This window comes from Pteronotus mesoamericanus, unplaced genomic scaffold (assembly GCF_021234165.1).
Source record: "Pteronotus mesoamericanus isolate MK-2021 breed Mesoamerican mustached bat unplaced genomic scaffold, CSHL_Meso_final scaffold_54, whole genome shotgun sequence".
Classification (NCBI taxonomy): Eukaryota; Metazoa; Chordata; class Mammalia; order Chiroptera; family Mormoopidae; genus Pteronotus; species Pteronotus mesoamericanus.
The window spans coordinates 36,787,794-36,803,547 of record NW_026555321.1 but is presented as its reverse complement, the minus strand read 5'-3'; the positions used below and the strand labels follow the sequence as shown (position 1 = coordinate 36,803,547).

Genomic DNA, 15,754 nt, shown 5'->3' with positions numbered 1-15,754 from the left:
AGCAGCAAAATGGTCCCTGGCACATCCTCTGAGCCCAGCCCTGGGGTCCCCAGTCCAGGAAGCCTGGAGTCACTCAAATTCCCTCCCATGCTCTGCATGGCCCATTCTGCCGCCCAGAGTGCACCACATACCCCACTGATGTTGTGAATCTCCCAGCGCGTGGTGGGGCTCAGGGTGGCCACCTCCTGCCCGCCCAGCCGAGCCAGCTCCTCCTCAGAGAGGGCGCCCTGGAGAAAATGGGCCCTGAGGGGCACGGTTGGGGGGTTCCATGGAACCAGGTTAGTGTAACCTACAGAGACCCCTGGGACCGGCTCTACCCCCGCGGATGGACGCATGCCAGGCTGAGAGCCTCTGGAGAAGGGCTGGGTCTCCCACAGAAGCCCCCTCCCAGGGCCCAACCCAGGTTACGCACCTGACCAGTTGTGGCAACGTTCTCGGCTGCAGCCAGAAGGCCTGGTCCTCAGGGCTCAGCCTGCGGATGGCAGACTCAGAGGGCACTAGGGCTGTGACTCGGCCTTTGGCAGGAAGTGTGATGCCAGCTCTCTGTGCACACGGTGTGCGAGGGACAAGAGGAGGGTGAAGGCGGCCATCATCTTGAGATTACTGCTCCCCCACTCCAGGCCTGCCCCCACCTCCAGCTCATGGAGATCTTAGGTGGCACCCCTGTGTCCAGGGAGGCCTCCTGGATTTGAGTCCTACCTTGATCCACTGATAGAAGGCAGAGAAGTGGGCATTTGCTTCCAACTCCTAAGGGGAGGGAAAGAGCTGAGGTCATAGGCCTCGGGATGAACCTGAGCCTCCCTCCCCCACAAGGCCCTTAGCACTGCCTCTTCCTGAGGTGCACGAGAGGATCACTTTCCAAGAACAGAGAACCACTCACCTGGATGATGTCTCCGTAGCAGCTGAAGCCGTCACCCCCATAACCAGGGGGGCACGTGCAGACGCGCTGACCTCCCCCCACCGCCTGGCAGGTGGCCTGCGGTGGGGGGTGGGGCAGGTAGACACGGCCCTCCATTTAGCACCTATGTGGCAATCTGGACGGCACCCATCCTGCATCTCTCTGTTGAACCTTGTCACCTGTCCTCCTGCCGTCTGCCTTTCCAGCCACCAGTCCCCACCATCTGTCTCCATCCACCCAGTCTGCTTTCATGCTGCTCCTTTGGTGTGTCTGGCCCTACTCTCCAGGATCACTGTGAGCCTGACACGGGCTTCCCACCCCATCGTGACAGATGGGTCATGGAAGCCCAGGTCTGTGGGAGCACCCAGGAGGCCTTGTACCCTCAGGAGAGGCCTGAGCTGAGAATGAAAGGAGCTAATCAGGCCAAAGGTGTGGCTCCGGGATGCCTTCCAGAATACACCTGTAGAGGTATGGTGGCGCTAGAGCTGAGCGAGATCAGGGACAGCAAGGAGCTCAGAGTGATTTTGCAGAGGAGTGTGGAATGGGGACGGCGGGGGCCTAGGCCTTGAGGAGAGTGGAAGCTCTATCCTGTGGGCAAGGGGACGGCAGTTTGGATTTGGGGTTTAGAAAGAAGTCAGTCCTGACCAGAGACAGGGACACCCGGAGAGATGCAGCCGAGGCCCACCCCCGAGAGCCTTCCCAGACCCTGAGCCCTCTCACCAGGTCGTGGCAGCCACCGTTGCCGGCGCGGCAGGGGTCGATGGGGCTGCACACGTAGCCATCCCCCGCAAATCCCAGCTTGCAGGTGCACCGACTCTGGAGAGGTTGGGAGTGGAAGGCTTCATCTCACCAGGAGCACCCAAACCAGAGTCTGTGCCCCAGTACTCTCAGGCGTGGACCCTGCCAGGCCTGCTGCGGTCAGTGGTATGTGGTAAGTGGGCCAGTGTTTGCTAAGGGCAGCCCCAGGGATGGCAGCTTGATCCCACCTCCGCCCCTGCTACCCTACTCAGCAGCTCTGGTCCTTCCCACTAAGACAGTGTCCTTGGGCTTGGAGCCAGATGAGTGACTGGCAAGACTCCTCAGATCTCAGTTGCCCTTCTTTGCAAGTTGGGGGCATCTCAACCTGCTTATTCCAGTCCTCAGTTCTGAACTTTAAAGCTCCCGGTGGGGTTTGGAGCTCCAGCCCTCACACCCATCTGAGCTCTCGCTGCTAAGTCCCCATGGGCTGGTGGCTCAGGCGATTGTAGGGTGGGAGGACAGGGATCCCCATGAGTCCCCACGCAGGCCTGGGCCACGAAGAGGCTGGTCCTGAAGCAGCCAGGCCTGGTCTCCCAACTGGCGTATTAGATATTCTTAAATGCCAACCAGTACTCAGGTTTACCAGGCCTGAACATCTTAATATGGAAGGCTCCAGGTTCTGAGACCTTGTGACTGGCCTGAGATTGCAAAGTTCTAGAGCTGGAGGTCATGAGTCTGCAGATTTGGGGATGTCACTCCCTTGGGCAGGGGTCTCTTCTTGCTTTGCTCAGCATCGTATCCTTAAGTCTAGAACAGGAACTAGCATGGAACAGGTGCCTGGTAACATGTGGGAAACCACTGAGTGGATGAATGAACTGAGTGTCAGAAGATGATGGCCCCAGAGCCCAGTCAGAGCAAAGGACTCATTGATTTGGTTACGAGAGTCCGTTGTCCCTGAGAGTCCAGAGTCACAGCCTTCTGATTTGGAGAAAGTGCTGCCTGGACTGGTCCTGGAAAGTGCTTTCCATGAAAGCTCTCAGGGCCTTCATGTGCCTTCCAGCACATGTCTGATGCTTCCAGGCTGTACGGCTCAACATTTCAGAGCCGACTTTTCACTGGTGTCTGAAGTTTGAGCCCCCGAGCTTGAGTTCTTGGCGTGGACATTCCTGGAGTCAGGTGGAGTACGGGGAGAGTAGCCCAGAACGGACGCGCCTGCCTCCCCGCCTCCCCAAGCCTGCTGCCCCTCACCTGCCCAGGTCCCACGTAGCTGCAGAGGGCGTCAGCGTGGCAGCCGCCTCGCACATCCAGCTCACACTCATCAATGGCTACGCAGACACGGCCATCTCCACTCCAGCCTTTATGACATGTGCAGTTGTGGGTGCCCGGGGCCCCGGGGACACAGTCGGCCTATGGGAGCCACAGATGAATGAGGCAGGGCTGCCAGGCAGCGGCCAGAGGGCAGAGCGCAAAGGGGTCCCACCTCCCACCCCCAAGCCATGACTTCAGGGAAGAGACAATGAGACTGACGTTCTCTGAGCAGCCACCACGGTCTGGGTGGGAGCAGGGGTTTCTGGGTGTGCAGGAGAAGCCATCGCCCTCAAAACCATCGAGACAGAGACACCTGGGGGCAGGTGAACGAGGGGCCTCCAGTGAACCTCTGGACAAGACTAGAGGCTGAGCCGCGAGGTCATGGACAGGCAGAGAGGAAGTGCAAGCCCTCACCTGGCGATGCCGCCCTGGCTAACACAGCGGGCGTGCACGTGGCAGTTCTGGGCCTGCTCCGTGGGCCCGCAGTTCCCTGTGGACTCATTGCAGAAGCGGCCACTGAAGCCTGGGGCACATGTGCCACTCTGGCACACCCCCCCACTGCCTGGCCGATTGTCACATAGACCGTGGACACAGCCGCAGTCTGTAGGGAGGAGATGGGAGCAGGGGAGCTCAGGCAGGTGCAGGGTTGATTGGGAGCCAGGATGCAGCTGGGGCAGTGCTGGGAGTGGGGCGTCCAGCAAGGCTTTGGCTTCAGAGTCACCAAATGAGAGGTCATCCCAGGCTCAACAGGCAGGCAGAGGAAATGGGGGGGGGGGCATTCATTGCTTTTGGTCACCCCATCGTAGCTGCCTTGCCCCCAAACCCACCATTAGGAAGTTCTCCTATGTGTCTGACCTAATCCTGAATGCTTTAGACTAAACCACTGTTGTCTTCCTGGAATGAGTGAGAGAGACACCTATTTCTGTTCCCAAATCCTCCTCCACTCCTGGGGTTTTAGCCTTTCCTCCCGGGGCTCTGTTTCCCTTCTGGGAGTCCCCAGCCCCCTTTCCCATCAGAATCTTTTCCCTCCCTGGCAGGCAGCCTGGGCCCCGACCACCCACCTTCCTGGCACTTGTCTCCATGCTTGTTTGGGTTGGAGCAGATGTGGCAGGCGATGCCCTTGTAGTCTGGGAAGCAGAGGCAGGCCCCATTGCCCAGGATCCCGTCGCTGCACTGGCGGCGGGCAGGAGGCAGCGAGCAGCATCAGTCATGGGGGGTCTCTCCGCGTGTCATCCCCTAACACCTCTGGCTTAGGGGGGTACTGACTAAGCTCCTGTGCCCCCCAGAAGACCTCACCCTGGATCTTCCAATCACCAATGCTGTCAAAAACTAGCCCCTTAAAGGGCACCCGACCCTGGAGGCTTCATGGGTGACTTCTGCTCAACCTAGAAACAGATGACTTCTCTGTCCTTCCTTAGCCAGGCGCTAAAGTAACCTTGGTTACAGAGTGGCAAACACAGGCCACAGAAGAAAACGACTCACAAATAGCCCTTATGAAAGTAGATATAAAAACCTATCTAATTAATTATTTCTAATTAAAAGCGTAAAAATAATAAGACCCAACTTCTACTGCCTAGATGTGAGAAACCTGAGGCCAGACAGGCGGGCTTGGCTCAGACACACAGATAGTCGCCAGCCAGCTTGGGAGAAGCCCCCTTCCCTCCCCCTTTCCTCCTCCCCCTGAACCCCCACCCCCGTCTCACCCCAGGGCAGGAGGGGACTCACATTGCCTTTGCCATAGCAGGGGTTGGAAAAGCCCCCAGGGCACTGTGCACAGTCAGGCCCGAAAAACCCTTTGCAGCAGCCAGGTTTCTGTAAGAGACAGAGCGTGCCTGAAGGTCCACGTGGTGCTGCGCCGCCCCCACGGCCCAGGCTGCCTGCTCCCTGATCCCACCTTGAGAACAAGGAGGTGGGTGAGGCCCCTGTGGAACACCTTTGCCACTGATAGGATGCAGCACAGCTCTCTGAGGCAGGCAGCCCGTTCAGCCCCATGCCCTGTGCCCAGGCTCACCAGGAAGGTCTGGTTGCAGTAGTGAGCGCAGCCCTTCTTCAGGACGTTGAGCCCAGTAGGGTCATGGGTGTAGACACACTCCTCGGGAGATATGTCCTGGGGTGAGTCATGCCAAGCTGGTCAGCAGGTACGGGTCCTGGGCCGACCCTTTGCCAGGCATCCCTGGCCAAGGGTCCTCAGGCCCCTGGGTCCAACGCTCCCACCGCCAGTGGGGCTGAGGGGTGCCGAACCTCCAGGTCCAGCCTTGCCTCCCAGCTGCGCAGCCCCAACCCTGACCCCGGGCAGTCAGGAGTCAACGCTAAGCGCTGGGCCAAGGGATGCTCACCAGCTTCACACTGTTAGGAGGGCACGTGCTAGTGGTGTTCAGGGCTTGGCAGTCCATGCAGGAACCCTGGTCAGGGCATGGGGAGTGGAGAGAGTGGTCAGTGCTGGTTTATTTATTCCGCGAGCCCTAAGAAAGTAGCATGGAGCCGAGGGCTGGGGTCTGAGAGTCACCCACAGGAGGGTGAGGAGATGGCCGGTGGGCAGAGGGAAGAGCAAGAACAAAGGCCCTGGGGTGGGAAGGAGCTCAGTGCGGAAGTGCAGGGGTCCCAGGCCTGGGCACGGAGGCTGCGGACGGGGAGCGGGAGACGGGAGATCGGCAGGCAGGGAAGTGGGGGAGTCCACGCGGGTCCGTGGGCTCTGTGTCCGGGCCACGTCAGCCCGTCCTTGGGAGATAATGCCTGCACCAGCAGCGCTGGGGGCTCAGGGAGGCCCGGTTGCGTGGCGCGCACTCACCACCACGACCCGGTGCTGCTCCTGGCTGCAGTGCTTGGGCAGGATGGGCAGGATGGTCGGCGGCAGCAGGATGCCCCCCAGCATGTGGATCACGCCGTTGGCAGCCAGCACATCCGCTCTGCGCAGCGGGACCCCCTCAGGCCCCAGCAAGATGCGCCCCTGCGGTGGAGCCCTGTGTGTAGGCCGTCCAGCCCGGCACGCTCGGTCCTAGATGCTGCCCCCACCTCTGCAGCTCAGCGACCTGGAGGGCCAGCCTGCCCTGTTCGTCCCTCCCTCTCCTCGGCAGCGCTTCCTGCTCTGGCAACTCTGCTCTAGCCCCCCTGCCCTGACCTGCACGGTTCCTGCCACGTGGGCCACCCCCTGCCCATGGGCTTTTCCCCCTCCTCTTTGGAGCCCTCCCAGCCTTTCAGCCTCCAGGAGAAGGATTTGATCTGGGCCTGCCTCCCCTGTGACCCTGGCCCCCTCAGGGCCTCCTTGCCACAGGGCTTGGAGCACGAAGGTAGGTCTGCAAGAGGCCGAATGACTGGCCACTCATCACCACCCGCCTCCACCCAGAGGTCCATTCCTTTCGGATGTTTTTGTATCTTACCTCCTCGGAGATATTCACAGCCAGGACCTGGTTTGCCATGGTGACAACCCGACCCTTGGAGATGAGTTTCTCAATGGTCAGCTGGGACAGAGGAGGGGTTGGCCTTAGGCTGGGCACGAGCCGCATACCTCGGGGCCACACCCAGTCCTGTTCAGGCGATCCACAGCTACTGCCTGGGTCCTGGGCTCTCCCCTCTGTGCTATAATAGTCCAATGGGCAAGGAGAGGAGGAGGGGCCCCTGGGAAGGCTGGCACCTGCAGACAAACCCTTCGACAGCCCAGCGCTGTGTGCAAGCGGGCCACCCTCTGGGAGGAGGACCTCTCACCTGGCCTTGGCGGTAGATGTGGTGCCTCACCAGCTCCTGCAGTTTGGAGAGACCCTGGCAGGGGAGAGAGGGCTTGGCTGCTGGAGGCCCAGCAGAGGAGGTAGAAGCCCTAGTGCCCCCATGTCCCCAGCCCCTTCTTTCCGCCTACTTACTGCTGTGAAGAGGTAGATCAGGCGGCCATCGCGCAAGCTGTCCACAGCCTCGTTGCTTGGGGCAAAGACTGTGAAGGGCCCGGGCCCGTCCAGGATGGAGGGCAGCCCACAGTTCTGTGGTGGCGGAAGGGGCGCTCAGGGAGGCTCTGCGGCCAGACCCCACCTCTAAGGGCTCCCTGGGCCCTGCGCCTTCAGCCTGCAGGGAACTCCCACCGGGAATAAATGGTAGACATCAACAATGAACGCAGGACGGCGATGGGCAAGTTCTAGGATGGGGGCGTAGACAAAGGCCTGTGCTACTCCAAACCTCAGGTCACTGTGGAGCAGATTCTGGCTAATGAGGGGTCCTGGCCCAAAAGATCAGGTAGGCTAGGGCCTGTCCCCCAGACTCACCTCTAGGATGGTTTCAAACCGGCTGAAGGCCTCGGTGGACGCAAGGATCTGGCCTATGGTTTTCTGAAAAAAGGGACAAGCATTAGGGACACAGGGAAGAGTCATAGATGAGGCTGCTTCAGCTCCAGAGGGGAAAAGCTGTGCTCTGGCCCTGCCCAGAACTACCCTTGCCACCCCTCTGAATTCTAAATTCTGTGAGGGCAAGAGGCCACCCAGTGGCACAGGGTGGAGGGAGAGGAGGACACCGTCTCACCTTGGGATCACTCGATAGCCCTGACGGGGGCTGCCACCGCAGGGCGGTTACCACGTGGAAGACGCCGTTAGCTGCTGGGTAGTTGGCCTTGTGGACAGTGAATGTTTGCTGGGGCAGGTCTTCGTATTTGTAGGTGTATTTCTGCTGAGAAAGGAGGCCTCTGGCTCGGATTCCACATGCCAGTCCCCTATCCCAGGGCTGTGTCCCCCACCTGTGACTCCTTTGGTCCCCGGGGTGAGGGTCCTGCCTCCTTACCATGAAGCGGTTGAAAGTGACAGTGATCTCCTGCCCGGCCAGTGTCCACCACTTGCGTGTTTGCTGCAGGGTCCCTAAGTCCTCCAACATGTGCTGCCCTGCGATGATGTGCTGTCTGCAGAGCTGCTGGGCAAGGGATGCCTGTGGGCACAAGGAGATTGGGGTGTCTAGGGGCCCTGCGTGGCGGGGCCTTCTCGTGCCACCCTGCCTGAGCAACGGAGAGGACGAGACACTTCCAGGCCTCAGTTGCCCAGAGTGAACACAGGGGACTCTCAGGCCCTGGAGCCTGGGGCAGAGTCCAGGAAGGGGGCAAAGGCTGCAGCCAGCTCCTCAGCGGGGCTGGCGGCTCACGTTCATGGTCCGGGAGGTCCTGGAGGAGAGCGACGGCACCAGCACAGTGAGCGGGCCCGACGTGGTAAGGATCTCCTGGCAGCCCTGGGCTGTAGGGACAGAGGCGGTGTGTCAGAATGGAGCCGGGGAGACCCTCAGGCATCAGTCCTCGGTTTGGGAGAGTTGTGCTTGGGGACATTGGGCCCAGGTCTAGGGTAGATGTGGGCCCTCGGGTCTGGGGGGCCGGCTCCCCCCTCCACCATGCACCCCACCACAGCCCACTCGGCTTCCATAGCGCCTGGGCGGAGAAACAAGGTATCTCTTCAGAGTCCACCCCTCCCTCCCCGACGGCAGTGTTGGGCTCAAGGGGTAAGGTCACACACCCAGCATGTCGAGGGCGACTCTCAGTCCCAGGAACGCCGCCCTTATCGGGCTGGCCTTCTGTACCTCATGGAGCAGGTGTCCATAGCAGGCACGCCCATCCCCCACCTGGCCCTCCTTGCACACACAGCTAGGGGACAGGGAGAACTGGTTAGGACAGGGGCTGGGGCCAGTCCCCACCTCCTGGCCCACCTCCATCTGTCCCCACAGGGCCTTGAGCTGAAGGTGCACATGTGTGTACACCTGCCCCTGCCCAGTCCACCCTCTCTGCCCAGGCCCTAGTGCCCACTCCGAGGCCCCTGTGCCCACCTGGTCTTCCCATCAGGGGTCACCTGGCAGGTGGCTGACCGGTCACAAGAGAAGGAGGAACAGCGGGCGAAGCAGCCTGCAGAGGCATTGCCGTTGGTGCTGACCAGGCCGGGCTTACATGTGCAGGAGGCCTGGGCGGGGCCAGGAGGATGACGTCACGTCTATGAGGCCTGCTGGTGTCTGCCACACCCACAGAACTCTGCGTGGCCCCCACGACCACCCTCCAAAGGGAGGGTGTTGTTCTCTTCCCATTTTACAAATCGGGTAGCTGAAACTCCCAGAAGACCCTTGATTTGCCCCGGGCCCCACAGCCAACATGGGTAGGTGGACGGAGGGGCAGGCTTGGCCCAGGCGCCGGCTCACCTTGCCTGGCCCCTGGTACAGACATACAGTAGAGTTGCTGGGGCAGCCACCGTTGTTGGTGTTGCACGGGTCCTGGGGCAGACACACTGTCCCGTCACCATGGTAGTTTCTGGGGCAGCGACACTGTGCCTTCCCCGTGGGGCTCACCGAGCACTGGGCCAGTGCGGAACAGGGTGATGGCCGGCAGGGGTTGGGGGCTGCCAGGGCAGAGAGAGAAAGCCCAAGTGAGCTTGGCTCCCAAGAGCCTGTCTCCTCCACAGCTTCCATTAGGATGGCCCGAAGAGGGTGAGCAGGTTGATCTAGACCTTGGGGACCTCAGGAACAGTGCTTCCTCCCTCTGAAGACGACCAGATTGCACTTGCTGGTTTAAAAGGACATCCTCCCAGTGCCTGCTCACCCTGAGCTGGGGCTCCCACCCTCTAGGTCGCAGACCTACCTTGGCATTCGCTGCCCTGCTGGGTGTAGTGAGGCAGGCATCTGCAGGTGGGGTTTTCTGCAGAGCACTGGGAGTTGTCGGGACACTGCAGGACCTGGCACTCGGGCAGCTCTGAGTGGAGAGGGGAGAGTATTGCAATGGCTGAGGCCCCAGGTGGGATGGGAACACGGGAGCACAGACACTCTACCCAATTTGCTATGTGACTCTGGCCAGGGCATCGTCTTTGCTGGGCCTCTGGGCGATGGAGGTCTCAGGTGAGACCCCCTTTGCTTGACCAGCTGTGTGCCTCTCCTATTTAGAAAGAAATCAGGCCCCGGCTGGTGTGGCTCAGTGGGCTGAGTGCTGGCCTGTGAACTGGAAGGTTGCCGGTTTGATTCCCAATCAGGCCACATGCCTGGGTTGTGGGCCAGGACCCCGGTCGAGGGCGTGTGAGAGGCAACTGATCAATGTATCACTCACACATTAATGTCTCTTTCCCTCTCTTTCTCCCTCCCTTCCTCTCTCTCTAGAAGTGAATAAATAAAATCTTGAAAGGAAGGAAGAAAGAAAGGAATCAGATCGCAGGCGGAGGTCCTGCTGAGGCTCGGGCCCCATCTGTCACCCAGTCAGCCTCTCCTGTCCTGGCCACTGAGGAACCCGCTGTCCAGGCGCCCCCACAGCACTGCTCACCTTGGTCACAGCGAGGTCCAGTGTATCCGGCAAAGCACTGGCAGCTCCCGTCCCCGAGCGGCCCATGTCTGCATACGCCATGCACACAACTGCACACTGGGAAGGACACACAGGGACAAGTGTGACACGAGCCTCACCCAGGGACACATGCCCTCTACATTTCCAGAACTCAGCTCCGAAAGGCACAACGTCGAGTGCAGAGCTGCGGTGCCGGCCTACAGCGGTGGCGGGAGCCTGGGGAGGCCCCCGGCCCAGCCTGGGCGTTCAGGGAGGGCCTCCTGCAACAAGGGCCGGGCCAGAGGTGAGATGAGCAAAGTCTCCACAGGCCGCTGGGTGGACACGGGCCCTGTCCTCCCGCCCTGCCAGTGCTTACCTGACTGACAGTCAGGCCCGAACCGGTTGGGGTCCTGGCACTCCTGGCAGGCCGAGCCACCGAAGTTTTCCTGGCGGAGGGGCGCACCCAGTCAGCGTGGCCCCTCCGCGGCCCCCCACCCCAGCCCGCCTGGCTCTTACCTGGCACACGCAGGTCCCATTCCTGTCTATGCCATCCAGGCAGGTCCCATGGCCGTTGCATGGGGTCTCTGCCCCCCCAGGGCACTCTGTGGACCCCCAGAACTCAGCTGCGGTCTAAGAACTCTCGATCCATCCCTGACCGCAGCAGCTCTGGGCGCCCGACACAGCCCCTCCCCAGGGCAGCCAGAGCCAGGCGGCAAGCTGTGCTGGCTCTCAGCGTGTTCATTAAAGGAACAAGGTGAAGGGGAACGCAGACGGACGCTGCAGGTGGGGAGCCCAGGGCTGGGGTGTGAGGAACTAAGCAGGGACCCCCTCTCCCCATACCATAGCACTGGGACCCCCAGTAGCCAGGGCAGCAAGCCTTCTCCACCACGTCCTTCCAGCACTCCAGGCTGCAGCCCCTCATGGACACCAGAGAGTCCCCTAGCTGCACCTCGTAGCTAGGGATAAAAGGTGGGCAGGGCAATGGGCGGGACTCCCACCCTGCCGCCCCCACCCCAGCCTCCTGAAGCTGGGTTCCAGTGTTCTTACTCCACCTCCTGTCTACGTGCGAGGCCCAGAGCTGAGCACAATGCCTGGCACATAGTGGGTATTCAATAAACTCCACCGGCCTCCACCCCCTTACTCCTTCCCCCTCTACCCCATGGGAGGAGCCAATAGATGTGTGGACAAGTGAGACCCTGCCCTTCCCCCCAGGCCGGCCAGGCTCTTCCTGGTCCCCCCGACACCCCAGAGGATGCTCCTGAAAATGGACAAGGATGAGGGTGGGGGTCCGCACCGGCAGTTCTCTATCTTCTCCGGGAACTCACGAAGCCAGCCCGCGGGACACACCCGCTTCTTGATGACAGGGCACATGGTGCAGGGCACGTGAGTGACAAACTTGGTTTTGACATCACAGCGTCTGGACCGCACCTGGGCCATGGATGGGGTTTAGAGTGAGGGGCCAGGACCCCGTACCAGCGCTGACGCTCCTGATCAGCGCAGGGCCCTCCTGCCTCCCCAGGCTTTGGTTCCGCACTTGTTTAGTGGGGGTGTGATGAGGACAGAGAAGGCCCTGACAGGGGGGGACCTGTCTATCACAGGCTGTCACTGCCATGTCATGTACCCCTGTCCACAGCCACATACCTTCGCCCAGGGCCCCGCAGACCTGCTCAGAAGTCTCAGAGCCTATGCTTTCTGATGCAAAGAAAATCTAGCCATTTTGTCCCATGTCAGCCCATTCAGATGAGAAAACTGAACTCCTAGTGGGTGGCCCTTGCTCAGAGCTACCCGGGGACAGTGTGTGAACCCAGACTCTCCACCTAGTGCTCATTCTCACCTTTCATTTAAAAATAGACCGTAAGCTTTACATAAACGTGGCTGATACTGGGAGGGGAGCAGGCCCGCCCCCACTCTGCTCTGAGCTTATCTGCACCCTGCTGCCGAGTGACCCTCTCTGCAAGTCCAAGGGACCCAAGAGCCTGCCCCAGACCGGAGAGGCTGGCCCACGCGGTCTGGAGAGTGCAAGGCTGTCTGAATGTGTTTGGGCCAAGCAGTCGTGTTCCTGGAGACCTGACCCTGGGCCGGGCTCCCTGCCCCACTGGGCGGGACCCAGGGGCCTACCGCCCATCTTCGGATGGGCGACGCTGGCAACGAGGGAGCTGAGGGGACCCAGGCTGGAGCCCCAGCAACTTCCTGGGAGAGGTGATGGTTGAGTTGAGGCCTAAAGGATGCAGGAGACTTGGCTGGAGCAGTGCTCCTGGCAGAGCGGACAGGAGAGGCAAAAGGTGGGAAGAGGGATTGAGCAAACAACCACATGTGATGAGACAGAGCAGCCAAGGAGAGGCTGGGGAAGGGCTGGTAGCCGGGCGACGGAGGCGAGGCGGAGTCGGGGCAGCCCCATGAGACTGTGTGTGTTTTAAATGGACCCTCTGGCTGCTGATGGAGAACAGAGATGGGGGTAGAGGAAGAGGCTGTCACCTGAGGGTGCCAAGAAAGCCCTAGGGTCCCATTCACTGGCCTGCTCTAGCGCCCAGAAGTCCACTGTCAGTGGGGCTACTTCTAGAGCAACAAAGTGCCAGTAACCTACAGCACTGTGCCTTGGACAGACAGATGCAAAACTCTTGGTTGTAGGTTGGGGAAGGGCCATGGGAAGAGGGTGCATTTAATGGAGGAGAGGTTTTATGGGGCGCTTGGGGCATGGCCTGGAGAGCTAAGATGCTGTCATCTAAAAATCGCTGACCACACTGGTCCTAAGGGAGCGAGGCCAGGACATCTCTTTCCTAGAACACAATAGACGTGTGGCCTCTCAAAGCAAGAGAAGAGGAGAGATGGCCTTCCGGCTCCTGTGATTTGTCCTTTTCCGCTCATGCCTCTGCGGTCTGCAGAGGGAAGTTGCTGTGCGCGGCCTCAGGCCAAGTTGTGGGCTGGGAGTGTGGTCTCACTCTCCACCAGAGGCTCAGTCTTTGCTGAGCCAGGGAGCAGCTAGGAAGTTGGGTAACTCCAGGGTTGGGCAGCTGCTGGCTCAGGGCAAAGGCTCAGCGGGCAGTGGGCTTCCCTGAGGGCCACCTGGCCAGCTAGCCGGGCACAGCTGCCAGCACGGTCATCACTGGTCCACGGACCAGGTCTTAGAGGAATGTAGGTCAGCCCTGGAGAGGCGCTTGAGGGCAATGAGAATGCACTCTCCTTACTCTTTTGATAAAGCGGTAGGTGAACTACGGGCACAGGAGGCTGGAGCCCTGTGTCCCATGGTGGACACCCATTCATGGGACATCTCATTTGTAAATGTGTGTGAAATGGTGATGGATGGATAAGCCAGCAGCCAAATCACACTTCTGGGACCACCCCACAGGCAGGACTCAGGCTCCCTCTGCGAGGCAGCCCAGTCCCCAGTCTCACTGTTGGTCCCACTGGGCAGGGTAAGGCTGGACCACGTCCAAGTGCTGAATCAGATTCCCTTTTTCCTGGGGGCATCTCGGGATCCGCCTGAGCTAGGCGGGCACTGACCCCTCCCTGCCCAAATCCAGAACTGATTTTGCAATGTCTGCTTCCCACAGAAATGCTGCTGGGGAAGTTGAGGAGACACCAGGTGTTGAGTCTGTTGTGAGAAGGTGGAAGAAATTCCCCCAAGCTGTGGTCCAGGGTCCTTCTGCCTTCAAACCCCAGCTGGAGACCACAGGCTCTGACAGCACAAGCGTACTCCTAGCGCAGAGGAGGTGCTTGGTGAAAGACTGTTGAATGGACAGGTGCTAAGGATCCCCTCTTCCGGGAAGCCTTCTGTGCCTCTATTGCCTGAGCTTGCCTGTGTTGGGGACCTGCTCCTGCCCCACACTGGCTATGTGAACCAGAGGTATCCCTTCCCCTCAGAGCCTCAGTTTCCTAATATTTACAGTGGGACTCACAACACGGGATGCTGGGAGGGCTGAGTGGCTGACGGTGTGTGAGAGGCCAGCAATAAAGTGTCCCTGTCAACAAGAACCCCTGGGCCCCTCTCCCCTGGCCCAGGCTGGCAAAGTCCCAGCCCCAGAACGCAGGCTTAGAGGTGGTCAGAACCATGGGTCTCTGACAAGGGAAACGTCCTTCCCGAAATTCCTCCCTGACCCATTTCCAGAACACGAGGAGGCAGCAAGGCCTTTGAAATTCCCTTGCATTGTACACATGGGCAGACTGAAGCAGGGAGGGAGCAGGAACCCCTCTGCAGCATCAGCTTGGCTAACCCTTGGCTCTTCCCCCACCGCTGGCACCTTCTCAACCTTGGATCTGCCTGTCCCCAACCCTGACCTGGCCCTAAACCTGGCGAAGGCCCCTTCCTTCCCCTTCTCCAAGGGACCACAAGAGTACAAGAGAAAAAGACCAAAGATGGCAGGGGTACTGGGACCTGTCCTGGTTTTGCTTGGCAGTGGAATCCTGGGCCAATCCTCTCCCTGGGCCTGCCTGCCTGTTAGTGATATGGGGGCGGCAGCAGCTGCCCCAAGAATCAGATGAACTCAGCCTCCCAGGGGAAGGTGCCCTGCCTGGAGACTCTGTCTTCATACCAAGGGTGGAAGGCTCTGGGGCCCGGGTGGGCCTGCAGAGGGGCACCCTGGAGGGGTGCACGCCCGGGCCTGAGGGCCCCGCTCCAGGACCCTCCTGCTGCTCCCTTGAGGCTGGAGAGGGGACGTGCAGGTGGTGACCGGAGCACAGCTCCAGAGGGGACAGACCCGTTTTCACCATCCCTGGGCCTTGTCCTCACTCGGGTGGAGAACAACAGGACCCGCTGCCCAGGGGCTGTGAGGGTTTGAGGGGCATCAGGCTGGGTGTGCCAGGGTTGTGTGCTCAATAAATGGCAGTTCTTAGGGATAAGGGTGTTTTCACTGGCTGCTGCTTACCCAGAGAAACTGGGGTCAGTAGACCTCATGCTGCCTCCGGGCACTCCTGGGGTCGGGCACAGGCACACCCCCACCCCCAGCACGTACATACCTGTGCCATGTGAGTCTCGGATTGACAGCCCTTCGAGGGTTTGGGGTGATCACATCTCTAATCCCCGGGCCAGGACCGCATAGAAATTGGGGCTCGGCCTGGGCTCGGAGGGCAGGAGGATGGGCCCGGCCCTGTGCCTCTCACTCCCAGGCTGGGGAGACCTGGGGACAGCTGCCTGCACCACACCGCGCCACATAGCTGGCCGGCCGGCGACAGTTAGAGGAGGGCAAGCTGCCACCCCTGCCACCCCAACAGCCTCACACAGACCTCCGTCGAGGGAGATGGACACAACAGCCTGGTCCTCCAGGCTGCTCAGGGAAGGTTAGAGACATACCAGCTGCCCCATGTGTCCCCAGAGCTGTGCCCGATCTGCGAACACGCCCTCCCTGCTCCCACCACTGGCCAGCAGGGCCTGAACACTTGGAAAACCCCCTGCAACTGGCTCACACTCACCTTCTGCCCCCCGACGGTGCTGGAGCCTGCTAGGCAGAAGGCCAGGAGGCAGAGCAGGAGGAGGCCCGGGGACCCTGCCATGGCTAGCGGCAGCTGGTGGGCACACTGTCCAGCAATGGAGCTGGGGCAGCCTGCGTGGGGAATGAGCTATGGGAGGCAGGCAC

The 15,754-nt window shown here is 60.6% G+C and overlaps 1 protein-coding gene across 2 annotated transcripts in view; it reads right to left on the bottom strand.

The window, feature by feature from the left end:
* The window catches only part of STAB1 (stabilin 1), a 26,760-nt gene extending 11,006 nt beyond the window's left edge, over positions 1–15,754 (bottom strand). Inside the window, exons 1-30 of one of the 2 annotated variants that reach the window (XM_054595753.1) lie at positions 15,591–15,754; positions 11,479–11,612; positions 11,025–11,140; positions 10,701–10,786; positions 10,561–10,630; positions 10,188–10,283; positions 9,519–9,629; positions 9,083–9,279; positions 8,720–8,850; positions 8,413–8,540; positions 8,051–8,139; positions 7,700–7,840; positions 7,445–7,588; positions 7,192–7,254; positions 6,799–6,912; positions 6,647–6,700; positions 6,322–6,402; positions 5,733–5,891; positions 5,281–5,346; positions 4,956–5,051; positions 4,670–4,756; positions 4,006–4,117; positions 3,359–3,545; positions 3,164–3,257; positions 2,885–3,043; positions 1,619–1,714; positions 881–976; positions 700–747; positions 413–543; positions 132–243 (exon numbers count right to left, since the gene is read on the bottom strand). In XM_054595753.1, the coding sequence (XP_054451728.1) occupies positions 132–243; positions 413–543; positions 700–747; positions 881–976; positions 1,619–1,714; positions 2,885–3,043; positions 3,164–3,257; positions 3,359–3,545; positions 4,006–4,117; positions 4,670–4,756; positions 4,956–5,051; positions 5,281–5,346; positions 5,733–5,891; positions 6,322–6,402; positions 6,647–6,700; positions 6,799–6,912; positions 7,192–7,254; positions 7,445–7,588; positions 7,700–7,840; positions 8,051–8,139; positions 8,413–8,540; positions 8,720–8,850; positions 9,083–9,279; positions 9,519–9,629; positions 10,188–10,283; positions 10,561–10,630; positions 10,701–10,786; positions 11,025–11,140; positions 11,479–11,612; positions 15,591–15,671 (3,279 nt within the window). In that variant the 5' untranslated portion in view covers positions 15,672–15,754. The remainder of the gene's footprint in view (positions 1–131; positions 244–412; positions 544–699; positions 748–880; positions 977–1,618; positions 1,715–2,884; positions 3,044–3,163; positions 3,258–3,358; positions 3,546–4,005; positions 4,118–4,669; positions 4,757–4,955; positions 5,052–5,280; positions 5,347–5,732; positions 5,892–6,321; positions 6,403–6,646; positions 6,701–6,798; positions 6,913–7,191; positions 7,255–7,444; positions 7,589–7,699; positions 7,841–8,050; positions 8,140–8,412; positions 8,541–8,719; positions 8,851–9,082; positions 9,280–9,518; positions 9,630–10,187; positions 10,284–10,560; positions 10,631–10,700; positions 10,787–11,024; positions 11,141–11,478; positions 11,613–15,590) is intronic. The other variant, XM_054595754.1, reaches the window with a different exon arrangement.